The sequence below is a fragment of the Colobus angolensis genome, unplaced genomic scaffold (genome assembly GCF_000951035.1).
Source record: "Colobus angolensis palliatus isolate OR3802 unplaced genomic scaffold, Cang.pa_1.0 Scaffold659, whole genome shotgun sequence".
In the NCBI taxonomy this organism is placed as follows: Eukaryota; Metazoa; Chordata; class Mammalia; order Primates; family Cercopithecidae; genus Colobus; species Colobus angolensis.
Window position 1 is genome coordinate 38785 of NW_012120254.1, and position 12663 is coordinate 51447.

General features: G+C 40.6%; 1 protein-coding gene across 2 annotated transcripts; it reads left to right on the forward strand.

Moving 5' to 3' along the window:
* The first annotated feature begins 7606 nt into the window (after positions 1-7606).
* GSPT2 (G1 to S phase transition 2) lies at positions 7607-10453 on the forward strand. 2 transcript variants are annotated; one of them, XM_011925716.1, is made up of 2 exons: positions 7664-7914; positions 7978-10453. In XM_011925716.1, the coding sequence occupies exons 1-2, from the start codon at positions 7844-7846 to the stop codon at positions 9728-9730; spliced, it is 1824 nt and encodes a 607-aa protein (XP_011781106.1). In that variant the 5' UTR covers positions 7664-7843; the 3' UTR covers positions 9731-10453. The 2 variants fall into 2 exon arrangements, with proteins under 2 accessions (XP_011781105.1, XP_011781106.1); XM_011925715.1 differs by having other exon boundaries at positions 7607-10453.
* Positions 10454-12663: the final 2210 nt, after the last annotated feature.

The window sequence follows — 12663 nt, forward strand, 5'->3', positions numbered from 1 at the left end:
ATATGCCAAACACAGTTAATTGTTTCAATTTTTGCCTCTTTTTACCCAGTTTCAAAATTATGAATTTATCCCCTAGCATCTAATATTTTTTAGATATTTTTCTTTAGTTTTATTTGCCTAATAAAAATTGCATTGTGTACAATGATTTGTTTTAATTATGTATTCATTGTGGAATGGTTAATTGGGCTAATTAACATATGAATTACCTCACTACCTACCTTTTTTTTTGTGGTGAGAATACTTACAATCTATTGTCTCTTTTTTATTTATTTATTTATTTTGAGATGGAGTCTTGCTCTGTCACCCAGGCTGGAGTGCAGTGGCACGATCTCAGCTCACTGCAACCTCTGCCTCCCGGGTTCAAGTGTTTCTCCTACCTCAGCCTCCTGAGTAGCTAGGATTACAGGCGCACGCTGCCACGCCACCTAGTGTTTGTATTTTTAGTAGACACGGGTTTTCACTATGTTAGCCAGGCTTGTCTTGAACTCCTGACCTGGTCTTCTGCCCACCTCGACCTCCCAAAGTGTTGGGATTACAGTCATGAGCCACCACGCCCAGCCATAATCTATTCTCTTAGCGATTTTCAAGACCTAGAATTTTATGATGGAGGAAATGATATTTTCCTTTAGAGCTAACTATGCATTCAAAATGTAATTGTATTTGAATGCATGTCAGTTATTATTTTTATTGACACTAAAATTTTCCCCACATGATGCAAACTTCCCATCTGAATCTGCCTATTAGAACACAGGGGCAGTCACAGAGCAGGTGCTTAGTAAATGTGTGCTCAGGGTACATCAAATGACTTAGTGAGGTATGTTGACGTCATACTTGATTGTTTTATTATAACATTACTGTTCTGGTCCTTCCACCAGATGTTTAAAACTGACATTACCACTTTGCTGTCTTTGGCATTATTCAAATATTACTGCATTTGGAGACAGAAAAACTAAGACTCACTCTCCTTTACTGGATCTTCCTACTTATTAGGGAACAAGTGACCTCCACTAGGTTCATAAATTTGATTATCTTTTGGCTTGCAAAATTCATTTCTTCACATTACCATTAATTATCCTTCACGCTGTTTGCTCTATGCTAGCCTATGCAGTCATATGCTATTACTCTACTTCCCAGAGACCTGTACAGCTCAAATTAGCTTGTTCCCTAACATACTTCCTCTTTACTGTAGTACTAGAGCTCCTATGGTTGTAGCTTGTCAATAAATCACCAAGTTCCTCTTCTCTACTTCTTAATCTCTATGTTTTTTTATTTTCCATTATGGGTGTGCATTTTGAGGACTAATGAGTGTTTGGAACTTGGCCATGTCAAAGAATGTTTTGTGACCAGCCTTTTTTTCCCTCAAACTTCAATCTTCTGATTCCTAACATGGATCTAGGAGCTTGCTCTCCTGTGTTATTGTATGCAAATGCTGGGATGAGTAAGACATATATGCACATGTTTACTTGGTGACTTAATCCATTAGTACTACTATAACAAAATACCTGAGACCACATAATTTATAAAGAGCAAAAATTTGTTTTTCGCAGTTCTGGAAGCTGGAAGCCCAAGATCAAGGTGTGGGCATTGCAAGAATTGGGGACTGCCTCAGAATGGATAATATGGTTTGACTCTGTGTCCCCACCCAAATCGCATCTTGAATTGTAATAATCCCCATGTGTCATGGGAGGGACCCAGTAGGAGGTAATTGAATCATGGGGGTGGGATTTCCCATGCTGTTCTCGTGACGGTGAATAAATCTCACGAGATCTGGTGGTTTTTTAAAGGGCACTTCCCCTACAAATGCTGTTTCTCTTGCCTGCCACCATGTAAGCCGTATCTTGCTTTCCCTTCACCTTCTGCCATAATTGTGAGGCCTCCCTAGCCATGTAGAACTGAGAGTCCGTTAAACTTCTTTCCTTTATAAATTACCCAGTTTTGGGCTTGTCTTTATTAGCAGCGTGAGAACAGAGTAATACAAGGGAGATACATTTTTCCATTTTAACCTCAAACTTGAGCTGTATTTGGGTAAGGTATTCTCATGCTTGGATATCAGATATTTCAGCCCTAGCTAAGATTTCTGTCCCATACTTTCCTGTGGTAGTGGTAGGTACTGGTATTTGAAAATGATAAAGTTTCTTAAGTGACATAAAATTCCCATCTCTGTGGTTCTTTGTAGCCTCCACACATCCTTGCATCTAGCACCCCAGGGCCACACTTATGAATGTGGGTTCACCTTGTAGACCAGAAAGTTGAGGCAGATAGTGGTTAAGAAAATTAAACAAAAGACAAGATAAGACATGGTAAGTCTTGCATTTGAACCCCAGTCATGTGACACTTGTACAAGTCAGTGTTTGGTTGCTGTTAACAGAATGTACTCTGTTAATTAGCACAGGGACCAACATGGGGAGTTAGGGGTTTATAAACACTGTACTTGTAGGGCTTGGAGAAACAGGTTTTTTTCCCCCCGGCCTCTCAGAATAATTAGCAGAATCATACAGCACAATTGACTGCCAAGGAGGGCTGCCGCCTCTTTCACAGTTGGAGAGTTGGGGAATCAGGAGGCTTCCACTGCAACTGTAGGTTCTTGGCATAGAATACCTTAGTTGATGTCCTGGAAACAGGAAACTCCACCAGAACTGTTGGCCCAATGGAGATATTTTTCCCAGCTAGGTCTATATCTCCAAGTTATGCTTGCCTTACCCCACATTTCTCTACACTTAGATTGGCTTTAAGTGGAATCCGTCTAGGGTGCATCAGATTGACAGAAGGTAAAACGCATTTTGAATCCCAGCAGCAAAACTCTAGGAAATGGAGGCTTAAGCTTTCTAGCCTTTTCAGTACAGAGAAGCTTATTTGTGAATGGAGCTGGAACATACGCCAAGAGAACCAATATAAGGCACAGTGTTCTTAACTCTATGTTTACTAGCTCCTCAATATTTTTCTGTTCTCCTCCTTTCAGCCTACCATACACCACTGTTACCTAAATCTGGATGAAACTTAAGACTCTGCTTGTGCCCCAAGTTGCCCAGTGATGCTAGATATAATATGGGGAAAGAGAGGAATCTCAAAACCTAAAGATATTATGTTCTCCAGTCTAGTGCTGTTTTTGTTTACCTAAATTATTTAAAAATCAATTTTTTTTTTTTTTTTTTTTGAGACGGAGTCTCTCTCTGTCGCCCAGGCTGGAGTGCAGTGGCCGGATCTCAGCTCACTGCAAGCTCCGCCTCCCAGGCTTATGCCATTCTCCTGCCTCAGCCTCCTGAGTAGCTGGGACTACAGGCGCCCGCCACCTCGCCCGGCTAGTTTTTTGTATTTTTTAGTAGAGACGGGGTTTCACTGTGTTAGCCAGGATGGTCTCGATCTCCTGACCTTGTGATCCGCCCGTCTCGGCCTCCCAAAGTGCTGGGATTACAGGCTTGAGCCACCGAGCCCAGCCTAAAAAGCAATTTTATTACTCCCAAATCATCCACATCCCCCATACCATAAGGGCCCATTGTAAATCTTCCCCTATTCATCATTTTTCTTATTTCAGTCTTCCTTCACAATTTCCAATCACCTACTTCAGGAAAGAAACACAAATCCTCATGAAAGAACTACACTGAATTATCCTTTCTCTCTTAAATTTATTTTATTTCCATTCTTTCCAGATAATCTAAGATTTTACCTTCTTCCTCTATTTGTGATTTAACCCTGCCAAATTTCCCTATTCCTTTCTTTATATATATGTACTAGATGATACAAGCCAGTGTGGTCTTAGAATCATATTGTCTGTGTTTAAACTCCAAGTCCACTATTCACTAGCTATGCGATGTTGAGTAATCCCTGGCCTCTCTGAATGTTATTTTCTTATCTGTAAAACAGAGTGATAAGATTACCTTCTTCAAAGGATGATAGGGAAAATGAAATGAAAGAATCCATATAAAATAATTGAAATATGATCTATGCTTAGGAAGCACTCAATAAAAGTGACTATCAGATAGATGCAATTCAACTATGAAATACAGGCAGAGAATAAATAAAGCATTTATGCAAAGAAAAAATTGTTTATTTTAAATCATATTGATGGTGGTAGTACTGAGACTACTATATGTGTAGGTGGGATAAACCAAATGACTAATTATTTTATTTTCTGAATTCTATCTATCTTTCCATGTTATCATTGAGAACCAGTATTCCTGGTTTGGCAAACATTTGTATAATTAGCCTGGTACATCTTGTCAAACCATATAATAAATAAACCATCAAGGACTACTAGCATAGTCTCAAAAGTATTCAGAACTCAACCTGAAGAGGCACTGGCAAATGATCATTAATAAATATAGTAAGTAAAATTTATAAAAATGCCTCAAATATATGTAAATCCAGTAATTCACAATTATCCCTTTTAAAATCTTTATTTGTCATGAGTGTAGGATTCTAGGGAACTAACTCATTATTTTTGAAAACTGCCAAATAACACGAAAGAATCAAGCACTTTTCCTGCATTTCCTTTACACTCTGTATCTCAAAGTAAAGTTGTTGAAGGTAAATTTTTTGGAACAGCACTCTAGTTAATTAAAAAAAGAAAGAATGACAGAAGTGCAATATCACAATTTTGCAACCTCTAATGATATATTTCTACACAAGTATCAATAATTGTGGCTAACTGTAAAAAGAGTCACAACCCGACCTCATGTGCCTCTTGATGGAAATAATCAAAATTCCCTCAAAGTATTCTTGTTAAAATATTGCACCTGAATCTGGTCAAACTCATAGATTTAATTATTAATAAACAGGAAATACAGAGAACAAAGGAATATTCCAAACTCTATCATAGAGATACAGTCAGCAAAGCTGAGAATGTAAAAAACAAACAAACAAACAAAAACAAACAAAAAAACCCTCTACCAGTCACATCATCCACTGTCCTCAATAAATAAATGACATGAAAAAGGGGAAGATAAGTTGGGTAGCAATATATTAAAAAAGACTTAAAAGAAATATCAAAAAAGCAGGCCAAATTGAACTGTAGTGTCTGAGTGTACATATTTGTGTAATAAAACTATACAGAAAATCGTATAGGTTATTACCATAAATGTCACAATAGGAGTTACATTGAGAGGTGGAGGAAGTCGTTTGTGATTGAACAGGGCACAAGGAAGCCTTCTGGGTTGGCTAGCAAATTTCTCTTGACTTGGATGGTTGTTACAAGTGTGCTTCCTTTCTCATAAGTCAATAACCTATAATTTTTAATGTGACTTTCTGTGTTTGTGCTATATTTTACAATAAAAAAGATTTTTAAAGGAGGAAAAAGATTGAATTAAGCAACGGTTGGATATCACCTACACTCTTTTTTAAATTTTCCTCTTTGGTGAGGCAAATTCTCTCATTTACTGATGAACTCTTAGGCAGAAAGACTGGAGACAAGCATCCGATCACACAAATCAAAAGATTTTTGTCCAAGGCCAATCTCTCTGGATACAATCTGGTCAGTGCTTCTTTCTTTTGCATTGACCTGCCTCCCCTCGAACCTCAGGAATGATGGATTATGAGGACATGCACAGACGATTTCTGATTTCTCCTTTATGGTTCTAACAGTGAAGTATCCGATGTTCTCTGAGATATCACTAAATAGCAGTCATGCCAATATGCTCATGACCAATGCATTTGACCCAGGTGAAGGAAAAATCCCAGACGTCTTCTGCTTCCTTGCATGAATTACCTCATGTGAACACTGCTGCCAAAACCTTGACAAGTTCTCCCAGAAACGCCCATTCTAGGTTCACACAATGTCCAAGAAAGCTCCAGCACTTGTGTGGAGGGTCTCTCTGCACATTCTGCCTCTCAGTTCTTCCTGTTTATTGTGAATAGGTGTGCACACTCTCTTTATGTCACTGTAAATAATTAATCCATAACCGAGGCAAAAAGAATGAAGGTGTTTGATATCTAAAGGTTTGGAAACAGTACAGAGCTAGTATAACTGTGGCAACCTCAGAGTGAAAACATCAAGGGTCCAAGTCTGTCTTTTTTCCTACCCCTAAAGTCTGGAGAACACAATTCTCAAGTTATAAATCAGGTACTTGATTTGATAATATTTTGCTTTGTTGTTGGATTTATTTAATATCCAACTATGAGGCCGGATGTGGTGGCTCATGCCTGTAATCCCAGCACTTTGGGAGGCCGAGGCAGGTGGATCACCTGAGGTCAGGAGTTCAAGACTAGCTTGGCCAACATGGTGAAACCCTGTCTCTACTAAATATATATATATATAAAAATTAGCTGGGCGTGGTGGCGGATGCCTGTAATCTCGGCTACTCAGGAGGCTGAGGCAGGAGAATTGCTTGAACCTGGGAGGCGGAGGTTGCAGTGAGCTAAGATTATGCCACTGCACTCCGGCCTGGGCAACAAAAGTGAAACTTTGTCTCAAAAAAAAAAAAATTTCCAACTATGTGACATCATCTTGTACTAAGCAAGTTGTTTGGACTGAGTAGTCTTTCTAGGTATGTCACAAAACCTGAATTCATAAAAGGAAAAGGTGACAGATTTGAGTACATGAAGACTACAACAGATTCAGAGGAATAAGTTTGTATTTTCTATGTCAGTTTGCACTAAATTAACTTACAAACAAGGTCGCTGAGGCTTTGGCTCAACTGTTAACACTTTTTTAGAGTGAGATTCTTTTGATTAGGGTCTTAAGGTCTTTGTTCATCTCAGAAGTCCTAATTGGTTTAATTAGGCTGACACCTACAGTCTTGTCTCATTACCATAAACTGTAGAGGGGTTCAGCATGACACTGATTGTTTCTTAGAGCAAAGCCAGTGCAGTGAGTAGGATTCCAGGCCCCCCGGAATAAGGCAGGAAAACTCGAGGCCTGTGGACACAGGATGTACTAGGGAGGTGCTGGTGAGTAGTGCAGATAAACCCAGAATACAGTTGGTTGGTAAAACAAGAGTGATCTGAGTCCTGTGCTTGTCTACGTGATCCACCATTGAATGGAAGGCCAGCCATTGTGCAGGCATCTGCATATGAAGTGACCAGAAGTTTCACTGGAACAAGGATCTCCTTGGAAATTCTCTCCCCTCAGACAGCCAGGGTGCTTAACATGAAAAGAAGTTGAAACCCTATCTTTAAACTATAGAAGCCATCAGCAGAACTTACAGGCTTATGGGGGCCCACTGGAAAGGGAAAATCAAAAGACCTCTGAATTTCAAATTAATGAGTGATCTTAAGTTTCATTTCCTAAGTTCGGCTACAGACTTATATATTTCATTAGTCCCTCCCTACTCATTCCTTGCCTCTCCCTTCAGTTACTGTGTTTCTGAATTTCTGTATAGTTAACCCTTATCCTGCCTCCCATTTGTTCAATAGGAATGTTCACTTTTACTTGAATCTTTTAGTAGAATTGTATATCATGTGTTCCTGTCTAGGTTTAATCATCAGATTGTGGTCAAATCGCTCTCCCAGATCGTGTGAACAAAAAAGTGAATGGAAATTTTCGTTTTAAAAAACAGTACTTTTGGACTTAGCCCCTGGCTTGAGAAGTAAGGAAGCCAAGCGTACGGATGGCAGCGAGGGGTCAATCCACGCCCGGCGTTGGGTCGGGGGTGGAGGAGTCGGAAGTGGTTGGGGTTTGGGGGAGGAGATCCGCTCACACACAAGAGGAGAGTGTTGAGCCGCCATATCTGCTGCTGCCGCCGCAGTTGCGAATGCAGCATCGGCGCTTAGCTGCCTCCGCGGTGCCGCTAAGGTTCGTGTCGCTATCCCTTGGCCCTTCGCTCTTGCTGCCTTAACCCCACGGGCGGAGCCCGCTCTTTCTGGTCTGTTGAGCCCGCTCCCTCACTGCCACACAGCAAGTTCTGAGACCATGGATTCGGGCAGCAGCAGCAGCGACTCGGCGCCCGATTGCTGGGACCAGGTGGACATGGAAGCCCCGGGGTCGGCCCCGAGCGGGGATGGAGTCTCCTCTGCGGTGGCCGAGGCCCAGCGCGAGCCCCTCAGCTCGGCCTTCAGCCGTCAGCTCAACGTCAACGCCAAGCCCTTCGTGCCTAACGTACACGCCGCGGAGTTCGTGCCGTCCTTCCTGCGGGGCCCGACTCAGCCGCCCACCCTCCCGGCCGGCTCCGGCAGCAACGATGAAACCTGCACCGGCGCGGGATACCCTCAAGGTAAAAGGATGGGACGGGGGGCACCTGTGGAACCTTCCCAAGAGGAACCGTTAGTGTCGCTTGAAGGTTCCAATTCAGCCGTTACCATGGAACTTTCAGAACCTGTTGTAGAAAATGGAGAGGTGGAAATGGCCCTAGAAGAATCATGGGAGCACAGTAAAGAAGTAAGTGAAGCCGAGCCTGGGGGTGGTTCCTCGGGAGATTCGGGGCCCCCAGAAGAAAGTGGCCAGGAAATGATGGAGGAAAAAGAGGAAATAAGAAAATCCAAATATGTGATTGTACCCTCAGGTGCTCCTAAGAAAGAACACGTAAATGTAGTATTCATTGGCCATGTAGACGCTGGCAAGTCAACCATCGGAGGACAGATAATGTTTTTGACTGGAATGGTTGACAAAAGAACACTGGAGAAATATGAAAGAGAAGCTAAGGAGAAAAACAGAGAAACATGGTATTTGTCCTGGGCCTTAGATACAAATCAGGAAGAACGAGACAAGGGTAAAACAGTCGAAGTGGGTCGTGCTTATTTTGAAACAGAAAGGAAACATTTCACAATTTTAGATGCCCCTGGCCACAAGAGTTTTGTCCCAAATATGATTGGTGGTGCTTCTCAAGCTGATTTGGCTGTGCTGGTCATCTCTGCCAGGAAAGGAGAGTTTGAAACTGGATTTGAAAAAGGTGGACAGACAAGAGAACATGCGATGTTGGCAAAAACGGCAGGGGTAAAACATTTAATAGTGCTTATTAATAAGATGGATGATCCCACAGTAAATTGGAGCATCGAGAGATATGAAGAATGTAAAGAAAAACTGGTACCCTTTTTGAAAAAAGTCGGCTTCAGTCCAAAAAAGGACATTCACTTTATGCCCTGCTCAGGACTGACTGGAGCAAATATTAAAGAGCAATCAGATTTCTGCCCTTGGTACACTGGATTACCATTTATTCCGTATTTGGATAACTTGCCAAACTTCAACAGATCAATTGATGGACCAATAAGACTGCCAATTGTGGATAAGTACAAGGATATGGGCACTGTGGTCCTGGGAAAGCTGGAATCTGGGTCCATTTTTAAAGGCCAGCAGCTTGTGATGATGCCAAACAAGCACAATGTAGAAGTTCTTGGAATACTTTCTGATGATACTGAAACTGATTTTGTAGCCCCAGGTGAAAACCTCAAAATCAGACTGAAGGGAATTGAAGAAGAAGAGATTCTTCCAGGATTCATACTTTGTGATCCTAGTAACCTCTGCCATTCTGGACGCACGTTTGATGTTCAGATAGTGATTATTGAGCACAAATCCATCATCTGCCCAGGTTATAATGCGGTGCTGCACATTCATACTTGTATTGAGGAAGTTGAGATAACAGCCTTAATCTCCTTGGTAGACAAAAAATCAGGAGAAAAAAGTAAGACACGACCCCGCTTCGTGAAGCAAGATCAAGTATGCATTGCTCGTTTAAGGACAGCAGGAACCATCTGCCTAGAGACGTTCAAAGATTTTCCTCAGATGGGTCGTTTTACTTTAAGAGATGAGGGTAAGACCATTGCAATTGGAAAAGTTCTGAAACTGGTCCCAGAGAAGGACTAAGCAATTTTCTTGATGCCTCTGCAAGATACTGTGAGAAGAATTGACAGCAGAAGTTCACCACCTACTCTTATTTACTGCCCATTGACTGACTTTTCTTCATATTTTGCAAAGAGAAATTTCACAGCAAAAATTCATATTTTGTCAGCTTTCTCATGTTGAGATCTCAGTTATGTCACTGATGAATTTACCCTCAAGTTTCCTTCCTCTGTACCACTCTGCTTCCTTGGACAATATCAGTAATAGCTTTGTAAGTGATGTGGACGTAATTGCCTATAATAATGAAAAATTAATGTACTTTAATTTTTCATATTCTTTTAGGATATTTAGACCACCCTTGTTCCACGCAGGCCAGAGTGTGTCAGTGTTTGTGTGTATGTTAAAATGATAACTAACATATGAATAAAATACTCCATTTGAAACTCTTTGGTTATTTGAAATGCTTTTGAATGATGTTTAAATGTCATTATATAATGCTATTCAATTAGCTTTATTACTTTCTCAAATAGTTGAATATGTTCTATCACTCTTAAAAACTTAAAAACTCTTCACCACTTACTGTTTTAAGTGAGGAATTTACAAACAATGCATAAGTGTGTATTAAAGGAATAATTTTAATTATGAGAAAAAAACTTATGTTAAGGCTCTTCCCAGTGGGCTTTGTTTTCTCTGTCCAAGTCCAGTCAATAAAGGAGCTCTTCTGCTTCCCCACTTGTGATTTGAAAATGAAAGGCTCAGGCCGTCTTTATTTGTATAGCAGTAGTTCACTTAACATTATCCATAGGTTCTTGAAGACTACAACATTAAGCAAAACAATGTACAGCAGGTGTACATTGTACAACAATGTACAAACAATGTACAACATTGTTCAGTGTTGTTTAGTTACGACATTGTTCGATGTTGTTTGGTGACATTGTTCAATGTTATTTAGTTACAACACTGATAAGGGGAAAAATTCATTTTGTTAGATGTTATTTCACTTGAAGTCACAATTTCCAAGAACCAGTGGACAATGTTGAGTGAGGACTTACTGTATTCCATCAGGTCCCATCATGTTAAGTATGGCCAAATTATAAATACGCCTGGGGATTCAGACCATAGGTTGACAAGACTCTTTATTTATTTGTTTATTTTTAAGACAGAGTCTCACTCTGTCACCCAGGCTGGAGTGCAGTGGTGCAGTCACGGCTCACTGCAGCCTCAACTTCCCAAGCTCAAGCAATCCTCCCATATCAGCCTCCCAGAGTGGTGGGATTACAGGCGTGAGCCACTGTGCCCAGCCTTGGCTAGACTCTTTTCTGTACTCCATCATCTTAACAAACACAGCTCTTGGTTTTGTTCACCATGAAACTTGTGATATGGGACACAACCCAATAAGGGGTATGGCTATTGAGAAGATAAATGCTTGCAATAGGGCCGTTGGTCATTGAGTAAAAACTAAGAATTAGTGACTCCTGGGCTGGGAAATGAGATGATGTCACCTTTGTCTGTTTTGTGCTTGGGTTGATAGGAAACGTGGGAAGTAATTTTTATATTCAGATCATGACCTACACTTGGGGTCAGAGGCACTGGATATTTCTCTGAACAACTTGAGGAAAACACCAATTATGGATTCTGAGGTGGCTACATTTATTGGCAAGAGAGTGGCCTTATAACCTGCATAGGACTGTCAATAACTAAAGAACTTTCTGTCTTGTTAAGTGGGTAGTGCCTTAGGCACAGCAGTATACCTGGAGTGAAAGACAGTTTTGAGCTTTGCTGTCAAACCTCATACTCATGATCTAGTTGAATAGGTGTGGATACTGCTGGCACAACACCCTGGGTTCATTCATGCTCAGGTAAAGGCAATGTATCCTTCTATATTGTCCCTTTGTGTGCACATGTACCTCCAGGGTGTCTAACCTGTCAGAGATCGCCACACTGGTCTTGCTGGAGCATCAATATCTTGGCTGTACTGTGAATCATTCATCATAGGTTTTCAGGGCACCCATTTGGGAAATGAGGATTTTTATTTTGTCATACATAAGCTAACCTAATCCACACGGATATGCCTCATACGTCTTGGACCTCATACGTAATGGATTTTTTAATCATTAGAATGTCAATGGCAAGAGTTTTATTTTTATCATAAGACCTCTATGCACTGAACCTCATACAAAATACAAACCAATCCAGTATTTGGTAAGTTTTGCCCTGGAAACCACTTTATAAACAATTATTTTTGCTGCTGCATCAATCTCATTGTTTTGTAATTTTAGTAATTTACCAATAGTATTTTGTGGCTGTCTTCCACTGATAGGCCAAAACCACAAGCCAGGACAGAACTCTTTTGTCTCCATCCAATTTGGATGATTTCCCATCAAAAACTGGCTCCTAAATGTCTTTCTCATTAGCCAATTGTTTAGCAATTTCCCTACCAGACATTCTGAACTGTTTATATATAAATATAAAAACCTTCAGAGAAAAAGACAATTTTTGGAAATAGATTTTTAGAAACCAATTCTTTGCATTTCAGTGAGAAGCAGATCATCCAGGTGCTTGGAGATACTGGACTGTCTCTTTAACAAAGTAGATACAAACTCATGGTAACATTTCTTTCTAACTTCCTGGATACATTTCTTTATAGTTGCTAATATCTGATGGTGTTCTCCAATACTCCAAATTGGGGCCATTTACAGAGTACTAGTTTCCCTAGGGCATCCAACTATTTATAAAAACCATGTTCAGGGCAGTTTCCCTTCAGAGATCCCCTACTTCCTCTAATTCAGGTCAGTTTGATTTAACTGTCCTTAGAGTTTCATCTCCAATTCCTAGCAGCCAAGATAATATGGAATCTTCTCAAATCTGGTTGCATACTGTAAGTACTTTATGAGCTTCCTACTTCAGGCTTTCTCAGTGTCTACCCATTTGTTCTTGGCAATTTTCCTCCCAATTTT

Bases quoted from the DNA above. Each gene is read 5' to 3' on its own strand.
- GSPT2 (XM_011925715.1), top strand. From the start codon at position 7,844: ATGGATTCGGGCAGCAGCAGCAGCGACTCGGCGCCCGATTGCTGGGAC.